This window comes from Diachasma alloeum, unplaced genomic scaffold (genome assembly GCF_001412515.2).
Source record: "Diachasma alloeum isolate Michigan unplaced genomic scaffold, Dall2.0 Dall_scaffold_00177, whole genome shotgun sequence".
Taxonomy (NCBI): domain Eukaryota; kingdom Metazoa; phylum Arthropoda; class Insecta; order Hymenoptera; family Braconidae; genus Diachasma; species Diachasma alloeum.
In genome coordinates this window covers 741,050-756,231 of record NW_021680343.1, presented here as the reverse complement: position 1 = coordinate 756,231, position 15,182 = coordinate 741,050, and the positions used below count along the sequence as shown (strand labels likewise).

General features: G+C 36.1%; 1 protein-coding gene across 1 annotated transcript in view; it reads right to left on the bottom strand.

Moving 5' to 3' along the window:
* Window positions 1-5,814, bottom strand: part of LOC107037139 — a 7,277-nt gene extending 1,463 nt beyond the window's left edge. The window contains exons 1-4 of the mRNA XM_015255529.1: window positions 5,768-5,814; window positions 3,933-4,517; window positions 562-840; window positions 238-464 (exon numbers count right to left, since the gene is read on the bottom strand). Of these exons, the coding sequence (XP_015111015.1) occupies window positions 238-464; window positions 562-840; window positions 3,933-3,981 (555 nt within the window). The 5' untranslated portion in view covers window positions 3,982-4,517; window positions 5,768-5,814. The remainder of the gene's footprint in view (window positions 1-237; window positions 465-561; window positions 841-3,932; window positions 4,518-5,767) is intronic.
* Between the last annotated feature and the right edge of the window lie 9,368 nt (window positions 5,815-15,182).

The following is a 15,182-nucleotide window of genomic DNA, read 5'->3' as shown; positions in this document are numbered from 1 at the left end:
GAATTAACCCCCCCCCCCCCCCGCAAAAACCCGCGAGACAAGAATTACCATTCTAAAATATCGCCCCTCCCAATATTTGATGAAATAGGGAAATTCAAAAAGGCACGTTCTGAAATAACGATTACGAGCTGTAATGCGAGACGTGTGGCACGAGAATTCGTTGAACACTTTATGAGTAATTGAAGTTGGAAAAAGGGTAAAGGAGGCTGTAAAAAAAAATACCCAGAGATGAAATACCTGAATATCATTGAGATAAAAAGTTAGCTCAGCGGTTGGGTAACTGGGCGCCGATGTGCATTCAGCGTCGAGTACATCCCCAAGTTGGTAATGAGAACGAAGGCCCCCGAGGGCTGGATTTTGCTGTGGTAGTACGGCAATAGTTAAATTTCCGAGATCGTACTTCGTGTCAAATGATGGACGGTCTGCCATCACTTCACAGGCGTATGTACCACCGATGCTGGTGCCTGATGTAATAAGAGATGATTAATAATTCTCAAACGTTGAGACCAATTGGCTCGATAAAATCCCCGTTTAATTTCACTTTGTGAGAATGAAACTTACCTGTTTCGAAGTTAAGTTGCATATTGGTACGTTGAAACAGTACAACAACTCTGTCGTTACTATCCACTCTGCTAACTCGTACACCAGTCACATTAAAGGCTTCACCCGGAGGGTTGAATGTTGGTGCATACCTGAAGAACTCGTTACCGTCTTTGTACCACCTGACCTGGTAAAGTGTCTCACCAGGGCTCAACTCGTAGTCACAGCGTAACATTACTTTTTCTTGTCGTGGATCCACTACTGTCGGTATATTTAGTTGTACAGTCCTCACGGATTCGCCTGTAAAACGAGTTTAGTTATGGAATGAAGGCTTCAACGCTGAGAATTTTGTCTTCCATTTCCTTCGGAAAATTTTTTGCCATTGAAAATTGGTTTTTTTCTTGACAAATTTATGGAATTGGAGCTTGGCCTAGGCGTCATGCTAAAATCATATCTATTTTGTCTCAGATGGCTTCCTTCATGTCGAGGAAATGAATTATTTCGATCAAATTCTCAAATAAGAGAAACTAGAAAAAAATCAGGATTGAGGCGTCTCATTTATGACACACTCAGCAATGCCCTGTGCATTACACGCAAATACGAGTTGATCTCCAGGGGAACTCATACGGGATATAATTTCAACTAATAGCCAACTTGGTGCTTAATTGCCGATTCCATTAATTGCGGCAAGCTCATTCCTCGAATAAAAGTAGAAATCCTCATGATGCACCCACTCACGAGATACTCTCATCCGTTAATGAGGGAATGAAATAATAATAATAAACCAGGGCAAGCCCTTCAGCGAACCCACGCAAATTGCCAACTGATTAATTATTCCCCTTCAATTTTTTCACCCATCAACGCTCAGTTTTTAATTCATAGCAATCACGATGGAACTCCATCGTATTGATATTCCTACGAAACATCCCTATAGGGATTTATTTTTTTATAAAGAAATTATTGAAATTAATTGTTCAGTCACGTGCAAAAAATCAATAGCAAATGCTAGCGCTTTTTCTGTGAAATTTTATTGAAATTTTATAAGGATTCTATCAGAAAAGTCAGTCCATTTTTTTCGCCAATTCTATAGAAAAATCGATTGACTTTATCTATCAATTATCATAATATTTTTTAACAAAATTACAGGGTAAAATTGCAAAATCCTCAGTAGAATTTGCGCAGCAACAAATATAATTCTTTAATGCAATTTCAATAGAATTGGTATTGTCACTAATTTTATAATTTTGTTTATTTAAGAAAAATTATCGTTCTTCAATTATTTTCGTAATTGTGAAAAAGAAACATTTGCAAAGTTTAGCTCCGAATTTAGCCATAACTTGACACAAATAATTGAATGAAGAAAGAAAAAAAATTCTTTAATAGAATTGCAATAGAATTCTTATTGTCCCTAATTTTACCATTTCGTTTATTCAATAAAAACTGTTGTTGTTGTTGTTTGTTTGTTTTGTTTATTGCTTTTAGAGACTTCCCTCATACCAAGGGGAGGACAGATGAGAAGAAATGGAAGAAACAAAAATCTTTGATGCAATAAACTCAACTGCAATAGACATTTTATTATCACTCATTTTATCATTTTGTTTATTTAACAACAATTATCATTTTTCGACTATTTTATCAACAAAAAGAACCATTTGCAATTTACTCCGAATTTAGCAATAAGTTGTCACACATAATCGAATGAAGTAAGAAACAAAAATCTTCAATACCACAAACTTAATTGCAATAGACTTCTTACTGTCACTCATTTTATCATTTTCATTATTCAGCAAAAATTATCATTCTTCAATTATTTTCTCAAGTATGAAAAAGGAACATTTGCACAGTTAGACTGCGAATTTAACCAACACTTGCAGTATTTGTGTCCAACGAAGAAAAAAAAAATCCACAAAATAACCCAATTAACAATTTCTCCTAATCGCCCCCACTTATTCCGAAACAGCTCATAATCTCGCTGATGGTTCGCCTCGTGCTGTCCTCCAATTTCCCCTCATTCTCCTCAACAAAGGGGGTCACATTTATGATGTCAAGTGGTCAGTCGCCACTAACTTTCTTCGTTTTACAACCCGTTACAACTTTACGAATTAAAACAGTTAAAATGTCTCAAACGAGACGACAGAGTAAGAAAGACAGGGTCGAAATGCACGAAAGAGAGGAAGAAAAAATTATCCGAGCGAGGGAGTCCAACGAGTGACGCAATCCCCCGATTATTAGTGGCAATTGGCTTCAGGGAAATATTCACTATCAAATGATTATATAAACATAAATAATGAGATTATAAAAGGCAGTCGGAGCGCAACGGGAGCTCGTGTCCCCCATTGTCTCCTAGTATTTTCTCTTTTTTTACGAGAGCTAAAATAAAAAGGCTGACAGAGAAAGAGAGCGAGTCGAGTGTACATGGGCCAATGAATGTACGTCCGCTCTCAAACACAATACCGATACAGAAGGTTTGACGTACATACGTTTTACCTATACCACACGATAACGGAATGTGCCTCAATTACGATTCTATTGTTAATTATTGCTGAGCACCGAGCATACCCTCCGGTTTTTCATTGTTTCACCCTCAAGGGCTCTCTCCTCATCCTTTTTTCATCCATTATACAGGGGTTTTTTCGCATTATTTCGGGGACTGTGGATACAAACCGACTATTCATGACGTATTAATGAACCACTCGGAGTACCTTGTCGATCAAATATTGTATTTGTATTCTTTTCATCGGATTCTGTGAAATATTTAACGCTGACGTTTTTGATGGCACTCGTGCGTAGGACAAAGAGAATCATTTATTTTGTTTTTTTTAGCCCGGCAGGCACTCGGGCTGAATTGTCCAGGGGGCTGATTAAGTTGGATGAGAATTTGAGGATTCAAATGTCAGAATTTGCATAATTTAGGTAATGAAATGGGAATTATTTTCACGGGGGATTTGCACTTTCGCGTGGAGAAATATTTGCTTTTTCGGGGAATTGAGAGTGATTTAACGTTAATGGCGGCGGATTTTGAGGGGAAACATTGATTAATTTAGCGATTCATTAATCCTGAGGGCATTTTACTCATTCAGTGGAATAAATTCAGTAGCGAAGTGGTAAAACGGTTCAAGTCGACATCTCCTAGACGAGTTTTTGAGGAATATTTCCGAATCTGAGGGAGATAGCGAAATTTTTGTCAATACATTTTTTGTAGCTCGTAATCGGCTCTACAAAAAAGGTTCTCACAAAAATTCTGCTATCTGCCTTAGATTCCGAGATATTCATTGAAAACTGGTCAGTAGTCAAAATTGACTTAGCGCTTTGCCACTTCGCTACTGAATTGCGCAGTTATTTTCGTGGAATTCGATTGTGTTAAGAGTTTAATGAGTTATTATTCGATTTACCTGTTGATATAAACGTGAGAATGCATATTCCAAGTAGTTGAAGTTCCATTTCAGTCCGACAATAGTCTATCACAGAATAATCATCACAATAATTACTTGATGATAATTCCTCAGAACATGGTGTTTTAATTAATGAAAAGTTTGTTGATTGGAAAATTAAGTTCTCCTTGATGTCACTCCAGTTGAATTTATTCCACAGAAATTTTAAACTTCTCGGTTTAGCGTACTGGTCAAATCCATTCCCAGCTGAAACTAATTGGCACGACTTAATTAATCTTAAAGTTGAGGGCTCACCCCCACCACCTCACTCGACAGTTGACGATCTTCTTGTTTTTTCTTCTTCTCCTTTACTCCCATTACCGTTATCCCACTGTCACTCAACCCCACTATCCACCCTATTCACCACTTTGAAAAAACTCGGGCAATTTACGATTAAAGTTTATGGTTGGTATATTTCACTGAACATCAGCACTTGTTGTTTTTTTTATTCGGTTAATTCAACAGGAAAAGAACTCGGGAGATCAGTCACGAGTTTCTCACAAGCCCCACTCGGTATTTTTCAAAACTTCACTTTAATTTTCAGAGCTAAAAGTGGAAGACAAAGGAAAAAACTTTACGGAAATTGACAAAACAATCATGTGAAAACTTTGCAGCAAACGAATGACGAAAATTGTAAACACAACATCTGTTCGAAGTTTGATAAAGAGTTTTCGAAATGTTATTTTTCCAAATTTCACTCAAATTTGAGGAGCTAGAAGTTATAAATAAAATGAATAAAAAACTACATGGAAATTAAAAACAATCATGTGAAGAACTTTCGAGCAAACAAATAGAAAATGTAAATGCAACTCCTGGTCAAAGTTTGGAATAAAAAATTCTCAAGTGAAATTTAAAAAAATATTGAATATTTAATTGATGGAAATGTCTGCTATATTTCACAGAACATCAGCACTTATCGAGTTTTTTTATTCGGTTAATTGAACGGAAAAAAGACTCGGGAGATCAGTCACGAGTTTCTCACAAGTTTCACTCGGTATTTTTCAAAACTTTACTTTAATTTGCAGAGCTAAAAGTAAAAAACAACAAAAAAACTTTATGGAAATTGAAAATAATCATGTGAAAATTTTCTCAGCAAAGAAATAGAAAATGTAAATGCAACTGCTAATCAAAGTTCGGGATAAAAAATTCTCGAGTGAAATTTAAAAGAAACATAGAACATTTAATTGATGGAAATGTCGGTTTCTATTTTACAGCGACATCAGCACTTGTTGATTTTTCTATTCGGTCAATTCCATAGAAAAAGAACTCGGAAAATCAGTCACGTGTTTCGCACAAAAAACCTTTATTACAGAAATTAAAAACAATCGCGTGAAAAACTTTTCCGCAAACAAATAGAAAATATAAACACAACTACTAATCAAAGTTCGGAATAAAAAATTCTCGAGTGAAATTAAAAAAAAAATATTGAAGATTTAATTGACGGAAATGTCGGTTTCTATTTTCACAAACAATAATAGCTGGTATATTTTACAGAACATCATCACTTGTTGATGTTTCCCATTGCGTTCGCACCAGTTTCACTCGTTATTTTCCAAAACTTCACTGAAATTTTCCTGACTAAAGAAAAAAGAACCTCAATAAAAATTGAAATTAATCATGTGAAAACTTTTAAGCAAACGACTAACAAAAATCGTAAATCCAACAACTGTTCCAAGTTTGAAATAAAAAAATCGAGAGTGGAATTCAACAAAACATTGGAGAATTAATTGATTGGCAAATGGAATGTCAAATTTGAATGCTTTAAAAAAAAGTTGATATGTTTAATAGAACACGACTATGATAGATCGCGCACTGAGATCTGTCTCGTGATGTGATGTCTCGGGAGGCTGGTGTATGACAGAATAGCGGCATGAGCTTTTCAGTAATACACACGAGAGTCGAGACTCGCGCATGTGCACTATTTTCCGGTTGATATCAGGCTTGAGTCAACGTTTGAATGCCTCCACGGGCCTGGCGTCATCAAAACAAAGTGGAGAACAGAATAACTGGGTTTTTAAAAGAGAAGTTGAAGCTGAAGAAGAGAAAGAAACAATGAAATTAAAATTAATTAGAGCTTTGTGACGGGGGAATGTATTTTTTTTTAATTGAAAGGAGGGAAAAAATGAGACGTTCAGCCTCCTTGGGGAATTCTCCACATGCATCGCCTCGTCTCATCTCCATTCACTCAGGGAGAAGCTCATTTAGTATCCGCTTACAGACTCTTTTCTCTCTTTCCTTTCATTCAACCTGTTCCTCAGCTGAAGACTTCTTAATCCACTGTTTTGTTGCTTTCCCACCGAACTCGATGCCAAAATATTGATAAATTATTGCCTCTCTGCCACGGGGGGATCGGTTGTGGCTGCAACTCCACGAATTTAATATTCAAGGGGTCGTAAAATTCACCCTCAACTTGTCAATTTTACGTCTCACTCTGCGCTCGTAATTTTTACATCGATCCCCACTCGAGCTGTGAAAAAAATTTATGACGCATCGATGAGTTGAATTTTTTAGTTGGGGGATGCTCCTGAATTTGTTGACATCATTGGAGGCATCATGGAGCCTTGTTGGAACGAATTTCGTGTTTTAGTTGATCCAGAAGTTCTTAATTGGGAAGTTACTCTGGACTTGAATGAGATGATTTTTGTTAGGATAAAAGGACTTTTGAGGAATAAATTCTTCGACTGGAAATGAAAGTATCATTTTGCAATCATTTTTTTAGTTACAAAAAGGAGAAAAATTACCAGATTTTATTTTGAGTGTGAACGTAATTTTTCTGAAAATGTAAATCCGAGATTTTATTAATTAATCAATGTTTTTTCATTGAATTTCACTCTCTAATTTTTTACTTCAACAACTTTAAATAGTTGTTGTATTTAGAATTGTCATTTGTTTGTACCTAAATTTTCCACATAATTTTTTCAATTTTTATAATTTTTTAAAAAGATAAATATTATAATAAAAAGATATTTGAGGGATAAATTTTTCAATTGGGAATGAAATTATCATTACCAAATTTTATTTCAAACGTAGACGTAATTTTTTGTGAAAATGAAAATCCAACATTTCTAGTAATTAATTAATCGGTATTTTTTCATTGAATTTCACTCTCTAATTTTTTATTTCAAACACTTTAAATAATTGTTGTGTTTAGAATTTTTGTCATTTGTTTCTTTCCGAGATTTTCCACATAATTATTTTCAATTTTTATAATTTTTTTAAATGTACCCAATGATAAAAAGATATTTGAGGGATAAATTTTTGAAATGGGGATGACATTATCATTACCAAATTTTATTTCCAACGTAGATGTAATTTTTTTTGTGAAAATAAAAATCCGACATTTCTAGTAATTAATTAATCAACATTTTTTCCCTGAATTTCACTCTCTAATTTTCTCTTTCAAAAACTTCAAATAGTTGTTGTGTTTAGAATTTTTGTCATTTGTTTGTACCTAAATTTTCCACATAATTATTTTCAATTTTCATAATTTTTTTAAAGGATGAATCCCACAATAAAAAGATATTTGTGGAAGAAATTTTTCAAATGAGAGTGAAATTACCATTACCCTATCATTTTTTTAATTATAAAAAAAACAGTTTGCAAAATTTCCCTTCGTATTAAGAGATAATCTTCCATGAATAATGGAATAAAAGAAGAAAAAGATTCCAGAAATTTCATTCTCCTTGGATCCCCCGAATTCTCGTATCCCGTATCAGTAGCATCTCGGCGAGTGGTCACCGGCGGAAACCGGAGCCAAAACCCATCAATGAAGCCCTCCCCCAGCGATAAATATCCGTTCCAAACCTCCATTCGAAAACAATGATAAAATTTTTTCCCCTTAAAAATATGAAAATAGAATAGTAAAATTGTACAACCGGGGTTGAATGAAAAAAATAGGTCTGGAATTTTTCATCGTAGGACCGTGTCAGGTTACGAGAGACCTCTAGAGAGATCCAGACCTTTAGTGAGGGGAAAAATACACGACAACGTAAACGTATTTTATGTCCTTAAAAGCAACCTCTTAGTCCCGACGTGTCCCTGAGTACCTATCTTACTTTTATACCCGTTACTCCTTCCCCCCTGTAAAATACGAGTGCGAAAATATGTTTCAATATTCTAATTGAGTCATATAGAACCAATTTATTTAAATTCAACGACTATTGCATTTCAATATTTCGTAATAAAAGTTTCATTCGAAGTTGATTAATGAGTCGCGAAGAACTCAATGCGAAACTGGAAGGATAAAAAAAAATTGGATCCATTAATATACAATTGAACAATCCAACAGTTCCCTAGAATTCAATTATTTCACTTTTCCATAATATCACTCGTGTGTAATCATGTGTTCAATTATTTTTTCCATTGATCGACATTTAATAAATAAAAAAAATATGGCCCAGCCGCCCAGAAATTAGGGGTTTCGGCTGCATTCAACTATTTCTTAATTTAGTTATTCTTTGGTTTCTTATTTTCACTTCAAATAATTTTTTCTGCCAATTAAAACATTCTTGAAAGGAGCGAAACCATCGTATTTCCATTTGGCTGATTCTTTTATTTCAGATCGTACCACTTATTTTAGAACCTACCGATATAAATTAAAAATTGGGGTTTTTTCAAATGGAATACAATCTTTACCATTTTTCTCTTCATTTTTCTGTCAATCCCATACTAAATTGTTGAAAATTTTGATTTTCAGTTCAATTATTTCCCGAGGATTTGTGAAAGTTGAAAATTAAGTCCATTTAATCATCAAAATTTATGTTAAATTGAAAGATTCAACTGAATTACAAAATTTATTCACTTGAATTTTATCTACGATTCGACAACATCGGATCAATTGATAAGTGATATGCAGATAGTAGACTAGTAAATAATTTTCTCAAAATATTAATTCGTTGAATACGAATATCAGTCTAGATTAACGTAAATAAAAAAAGAAATAAATAGTTTTTTACATTTTATGTGAATTTTATATTTCTCGACAATATTCATATTTGTCTAATGGGGTCCGAGTGCAGGAGTGGGTTATGAAACATAGTGCAAATGATTTTAAGGGTGATTTCCCAACCGGGGGAGACTCCTATAGGCCCCACTGGACAATGTTGTCACAACTCTGGTTTTTAACTCTGAACAAGGCCTCCCCAGCAGTCAGAGCCTAGTGCAATTCAGTAGCGAAGCGGTAAACCGGTTTAAGTCGATTTAGACTATTGGTCGGTTTATAATGAATATCTCGGAACCTAAGGAACATAGAAATTTTTTGTAATAACCTTTTTTGTAGCTCTCAGTTCGCTCTACAAAAAAGATAATAATGAAAATTTCGCTATTTCTCTTGAATTGGGAGATATTCCTTGAGAACTCAGCGAAGGGCTAAGTCGACTTAACCCGGTTTATCGCTTCGCTACTGAATTATTTTCCGAGAATTTGTGGAAATTAGAGGAATTCAACTCCATAATGCAGAACCTCGCAAAAATACGTCCACGTGACACGTCAACCCACCGGCTGAATAGCAAGGAACCCCATGCCATAATGTCCACAATTCGTAGATGCCTCGTTCGATATTTTGCGTGAGAGAGCGCTGCAAACTCCCCAAGGCCCTTCCCGAAATGCTATTGTGCCAGGAGGGTATACACATTTACTAATAATTTATCTTAGCGTTGATTGGTCAACGTCAAAGTCCTCGTTGCGGAACGTGACTATCCTTGACTGGGTATAGTTCAGCCACCTCTAGAGACCCATTTTCCACGCTACGTCCTGTGCCCTCAACCCCTCTTTATCTTGTTCCAATGCGAGGGTTGAAGAAAGAAATCAAAAGGGAGAGACCAAAATGGTTTAAATAAATGAGAGAGATAAAAAGGGGCAATTATGGCTCATAACGCGCATTCCGTTGCAAAAAATATCGAATGGAGAGAGTAAAATAATCAGGGACCAATTTTTTTTATCCCAGTGCATGATGAAATTATGTGAATCGTTTATTTCACAAAAATGGAATTTATTTTTGAAAAAATTACCATTTGTCGGAGTTCTTTTAATTGTGAAATTTCACTTTGAGTTTAGACATCTGTCGCGTGCGACCGTCTTCAAGTGAGCGCTGCACGGAGAGAAACGTTCAATAAAAATTACGTAGGGGAGGATGGGGCAAAACGGCCCCCCTTCAATCGTCAATATTTTCCGATTCAATAATCCGATTGGGATGAGTTAGAGCTCGTTTTGAAGAATGAAAAATTATCTTCAAAATGAAACTGGGAATTTGCACAATGTCATTCACAAGTTATTGACAATTGAAGGGGGGCCGTTTTGCCCCACCCTCCCCTATCTTTTCCGTAATTCCGGAGCGAAATGTGGTTGTAGGAAATTTTACGGAACTGTCACGCAATTTTTTCGGAGTCTTCCGTAATTTTTATCTGAAACTCCTGTGAAAAATTACGATACCGTCACTTAAATTTTCTGAGTCGATTCCGTAATCGGTGAGTGAAGTGAGAGTTCCGTAATTTTTACTGAACATTTCTCTCCGCGTAACCATTTAAAGTCTTGATTATCATCGCAGTGTACCCCAACCGGGTCAAAGCGATGTAAAAAGACAATAAAAAAAATAAAAGTCGAACGAAAGAGGAGGAAAATTTCAGGAACTATCCCTACTATCGATTATCCTCCCCCCCTCGGACTGCCAAAAATAATAGGATCAAAGGGAATGAACCAATAAAAGTAAGAAGTGGAACCCAGTCACGCGAATGGTCACTTCTCCGATCGTTAAAAAAAAAATCATGAGACTAACAAAACTATATGGGAGTGTCTAAATGCTGTTGATCATGCAATCGCAACCACCGGAGTCATCGTTTCCCACCCGAATCCCCGAGAAAAGGTAATCCACGGCAACCCCAAAGTGACTCACCAAACGATTAGTCTTCATTTCTCCATTTCGAGGGATATATATATTTTTTTCGTGGAAAGCCTCAAACGGAAAGAAGAACAAACCAGAAATAACGAGTAGCCTCGAAAGGGCTTTTACAGAGTTGAATAAACACCCGACGAGTTACTCATAACTAAAATGAGAGCTTGATCCTTGGTCTGCGTCAAAAAAGAGTGGAGAGTGGAGAGAGAGACAGAAAATCGCAAGTCCCCATGGGAGGGCGACCCCCTGGAGAGGGGGAGAGTCAGTCTGAGCGGGTGAGGGTAATTATCTGTTTCTCAGGTCCATTACACCTAGGGGAAGAGCTACCCCCCCCCCCCCCCCCCCCCCCCCCCCCCCCCTTTTTNTCCGCGAGGAAGCGAGCCATTGCTGCGTGGGCGAATAGGGGTGGGTAGGAGAAATGGCAAGGGCCCTGCGTACGTGCGGGGAAATAAGAATGAGGGAAATAATGTTCCCCGGAAATTACTGGGGTACTGACATACTGGTAAACAAGACGTCGTATCACGATGGAATATTGTGTGTTATCATAAACATTGAGCAAACATATCGTTAGAATGAACCAACAAGAAGTTTCTTGTTCAACAAATATTTGTATTTTCTAACGATCCATTTGAGATCATAAATAGCTCTACTTGACTTAAACAGTCCATAAATTGAGAGGACAATTTTTTTGGGGGTAAAATTATTGTATTGACCCGCGGCAGAACTTTAAATAGTAAAATGACAGCTTGATGTGTTTTTTATTCATTGTCCTCCCCTTTCTTTTTTCCATCGCATAAATCAGGTACAATTACGGTTTTTCATTCGCGAAATTCGAGAAATAACAGATACAGGTATCGACGGATCGCCTTCTATTTAAATTTTCATTAACTCTCTTGCGGTAAAAGTGAGTGAAGAAGAGTAGAGAATTTCCTTGGGGAATCGTGACCACAGTGAATTTACTAGAAGGGTTTTAATGAAAACAAACCATCGTGACCAGTCTGGGGTTAAATTTTCTGAGTCAATTTCGTAATCGCTGAGCGAACTGTGAGTTCCGTAATTTTTACTGAATATTTCTCTCCGTGCACCGTCCGGCAAGTCAAAGGATTGCGTACACACTGATAGACTGATTCATTTATTCCAAACGAGATTCGTTAACTATCAACGAATGGTAGAGTTGAATATGCCCAAATGAATATTCGTTAATAATTAACGAATGGTCCACTTAAAAAGGAAAAATCGAGTCAAACAGGACTCCTCAAATGTGCATTTGTTAACTATTAACGAATGGTAGAGTTGAATATGCCCAAATGAATATTCGTTAATAATTAACGAATGGTCCACTTAAAAAGGAAAAATCGAGTCAAACAGGACTCCTCAAATGTGCATTTGTTAACTATTAACGAATGGTAGAGTTGAATATGCCCAAATGAATATTCGTTAATAATTAACGAATGGTCCACTTAAAAAGGAAAAATCGAGTCAAACAGGACTCCTCAAATGTGCATTTGTTAACTATTAACGAATGAACATTTGGTGAGACCGAGTAGACCCTCGTCTCCAACCAAATCCATTCGTTAATAATAACTAATCCTTTCTATCAGTGCAGCATCCTACTTTCCATGTAATTTATATCTTAAAACATCAAGGGTTTGATCGAGTAAAATAGCCCGGGGATAATACAGAATATGAATACACCGGTCGAAATAATTTATTTCGTTGAACCAAATCATTCAGCGAGAGTTTGGGGAAGCAATTAAGCAGAATTGATAAGCCTCAATCACCCCAACAACAGAAATTGTTTTTGGATGTACTTTGGCATGATAAAACGCTAGCCTAGACGTGTTTAGCATCGAGGGAGGAAAGTAACCGGAGATTGGATGCTGTCACCGAGCCAAGCTCGAGTGACTATCACTCAGTTACGTGCCTAGACCCACTAATGATCAGGCCTTTGCTCAGAAGAATCATGGAAGTTGTTCGGGGAAACTGGGATAAAGAATTACCAATCGAAGTTGTAAACATTATTGCGATGAAAATTCATGGGCTCAGTTGGGAAATTCAGTCGTAACTGGAACAACCACGGGAGGGTAAAATGATAGACATTTCCTCCGAACTGATAAGAGCCTTCTTAAGGATATCCAAGCACTTTGACTATTTTTTCTCCAGTGAAAAGCTTTTCTACTTTTGTAGTCGAACATGAAAGCTTTCTTTTGACCCTAAATTTCCGGACATTTTACAATGAATTTATTATTTAAACTTTACAGGCTTGAATTTGAACCTCGATATTGAATCGTTAGAAAATATTTTAAAGGGAGGAAGATTCATGGAATAATTCTAAAATTACAATTTTTATGAATTATGAGCCTTTTCTATAAATCATTTACAAACAATTAATTTTTCACCGTAAAAATCATTTGTTCAGAGTCGTAACAAATCTAGTCATATTCAGAATTTCACCAGAAATCAATTTGATGCCTAAAAAAGGAGGTTTTCAAATGGTTAAACAATTTCAATTATTTACTTATAAACAACGCATGTTTTAAAAAATAATAATTCTGTGCAATATTCCGAATTAATTGACAAATGTGATCCTTCCCTTTATTCAGGAATAAAAAATTTATTATGAGGTGTCAAAAAGTTTCTTGATTTTTTCACATCTAATGATAAAAAATTCAGATTTTAATCTTTTCTTATAACGAAAATGTTGATTTTTACATAAAACATTGGGTTAAATCCTGATTTTTAAACATTTCTTCTTTCAGAAAGCAAAAAGATAATTAAATTAAGAAAAAAATTACGATTTCAAATGTAATCGAGTTTTCTTCATTTTTTTTTTGCAGTTTTCAATAATCTTTTAATTTACCGTGTTTTAAAAAATAATAATTCTGTGCAATATTCCGAATCAATTGACAAATGTGATCCCTTTATTCAGGAATAAAAAATTTATTATGAGGTGTCAAAAAGTTTTTTGATTTTTTCACATCTAATGATAAAAAATTCAGATTTTAATCTTTTCTTATAACGAAAATGTTGATTTTTACATAAGACATTGGGTTAAATCCTGATTTTTAAACATTTCTTCTTTCAGAAAGCAAAACGATAATTAAATTAAGAAAAAAATTACGATTTCAAATGTAATCGAGTTTTCTTCATTTTTTTTGCAGTTTTCAATAATCTTTTAATTTACCGTAAGGGTAGAGCTACTTTAAGCCCCATCAAGCAGGACATACGCGCGCGAAGCGCGCGAACTAATCTAGTGATTGAAAATGTTTAAATCTATAGAGTGGTCTGTACCAAACTGCGAAAAATGGATATCCTTGGATATCCTTAAACTCTCACAACTTGCCTGCAGTCTATTAATTCCTATTAATATCAAAATAATGTAATAAAGGTCTTGCATTATACATATTGCAGGCTCTGTATACTCAACGTGTACTCCGTAAGCTTACTTTCAACTCTGATCGACAAAGTTCGAGGGGATACAGCGAGGATGTGTGGGATATGGACAGACAGCGGCAGTAGTTGTGGCGACGACGAGTCTCCAGGAGGGCGCGAGAGAGAAAGCGCGCCGGAGAATGATCCAGAGATAGAGCGAGAGAGAGAGAAAGAGAGAGAGAGAAAGAGAGAGAGAGAGAGAATCAGAACCGTGGGATGAGATGGGGGCGATGGTAACTATTGGTTCAACTCTACTCCCTCTCTCTCGCGCACTACCTTCAACCCAACTTTAACGTTAAGATGGACTAACTTTGATAAGATATCAGTTTACCCTTACTCTCGATTGATTATCTTTCTTTGGACCCGCTCGTCCTCGTATTTTCGACTCTCAGGAGAGGAGACCAGCGGGAAGAAGATCACGGTTGTTTGAACACAGTCTTCATGTAAATTTACATACAAATGCAAACTATTTATTTATTCCGTCTACTCGATGGTATGAGGAACTTCCGGGCATCGGGAATTGCTGATCTTCCGATCCCTTATTATCGTGTTTTCATAATTAGGAAGCCTCGAAAGTAAGGAAAATAGACTACGAAAATGGGGGGAAAACTTTGAGCCATGAATTCTCAGCCAAGAGTGGTTGGAAAAATCTGAAAGGTGGCTTAAATAATTTCTTCATTTTGTAGAATTCGGATGAAGCGAGTTGAAGGTAATATGGAGGGGATGAATAATGTTAATGGATGTTTGAAAATGCGAGGTGGAGGCGCCGCCATGTTTAAAGCCCTCTGTGGCGGCGGGAGGGGTACACTTCGCAAAAATATTGGTATATTGATATTGAAATATTGCTTGTTTGCAATGTTTTTGTTCCTTCTTCCGAGGCCTCTTAAGGC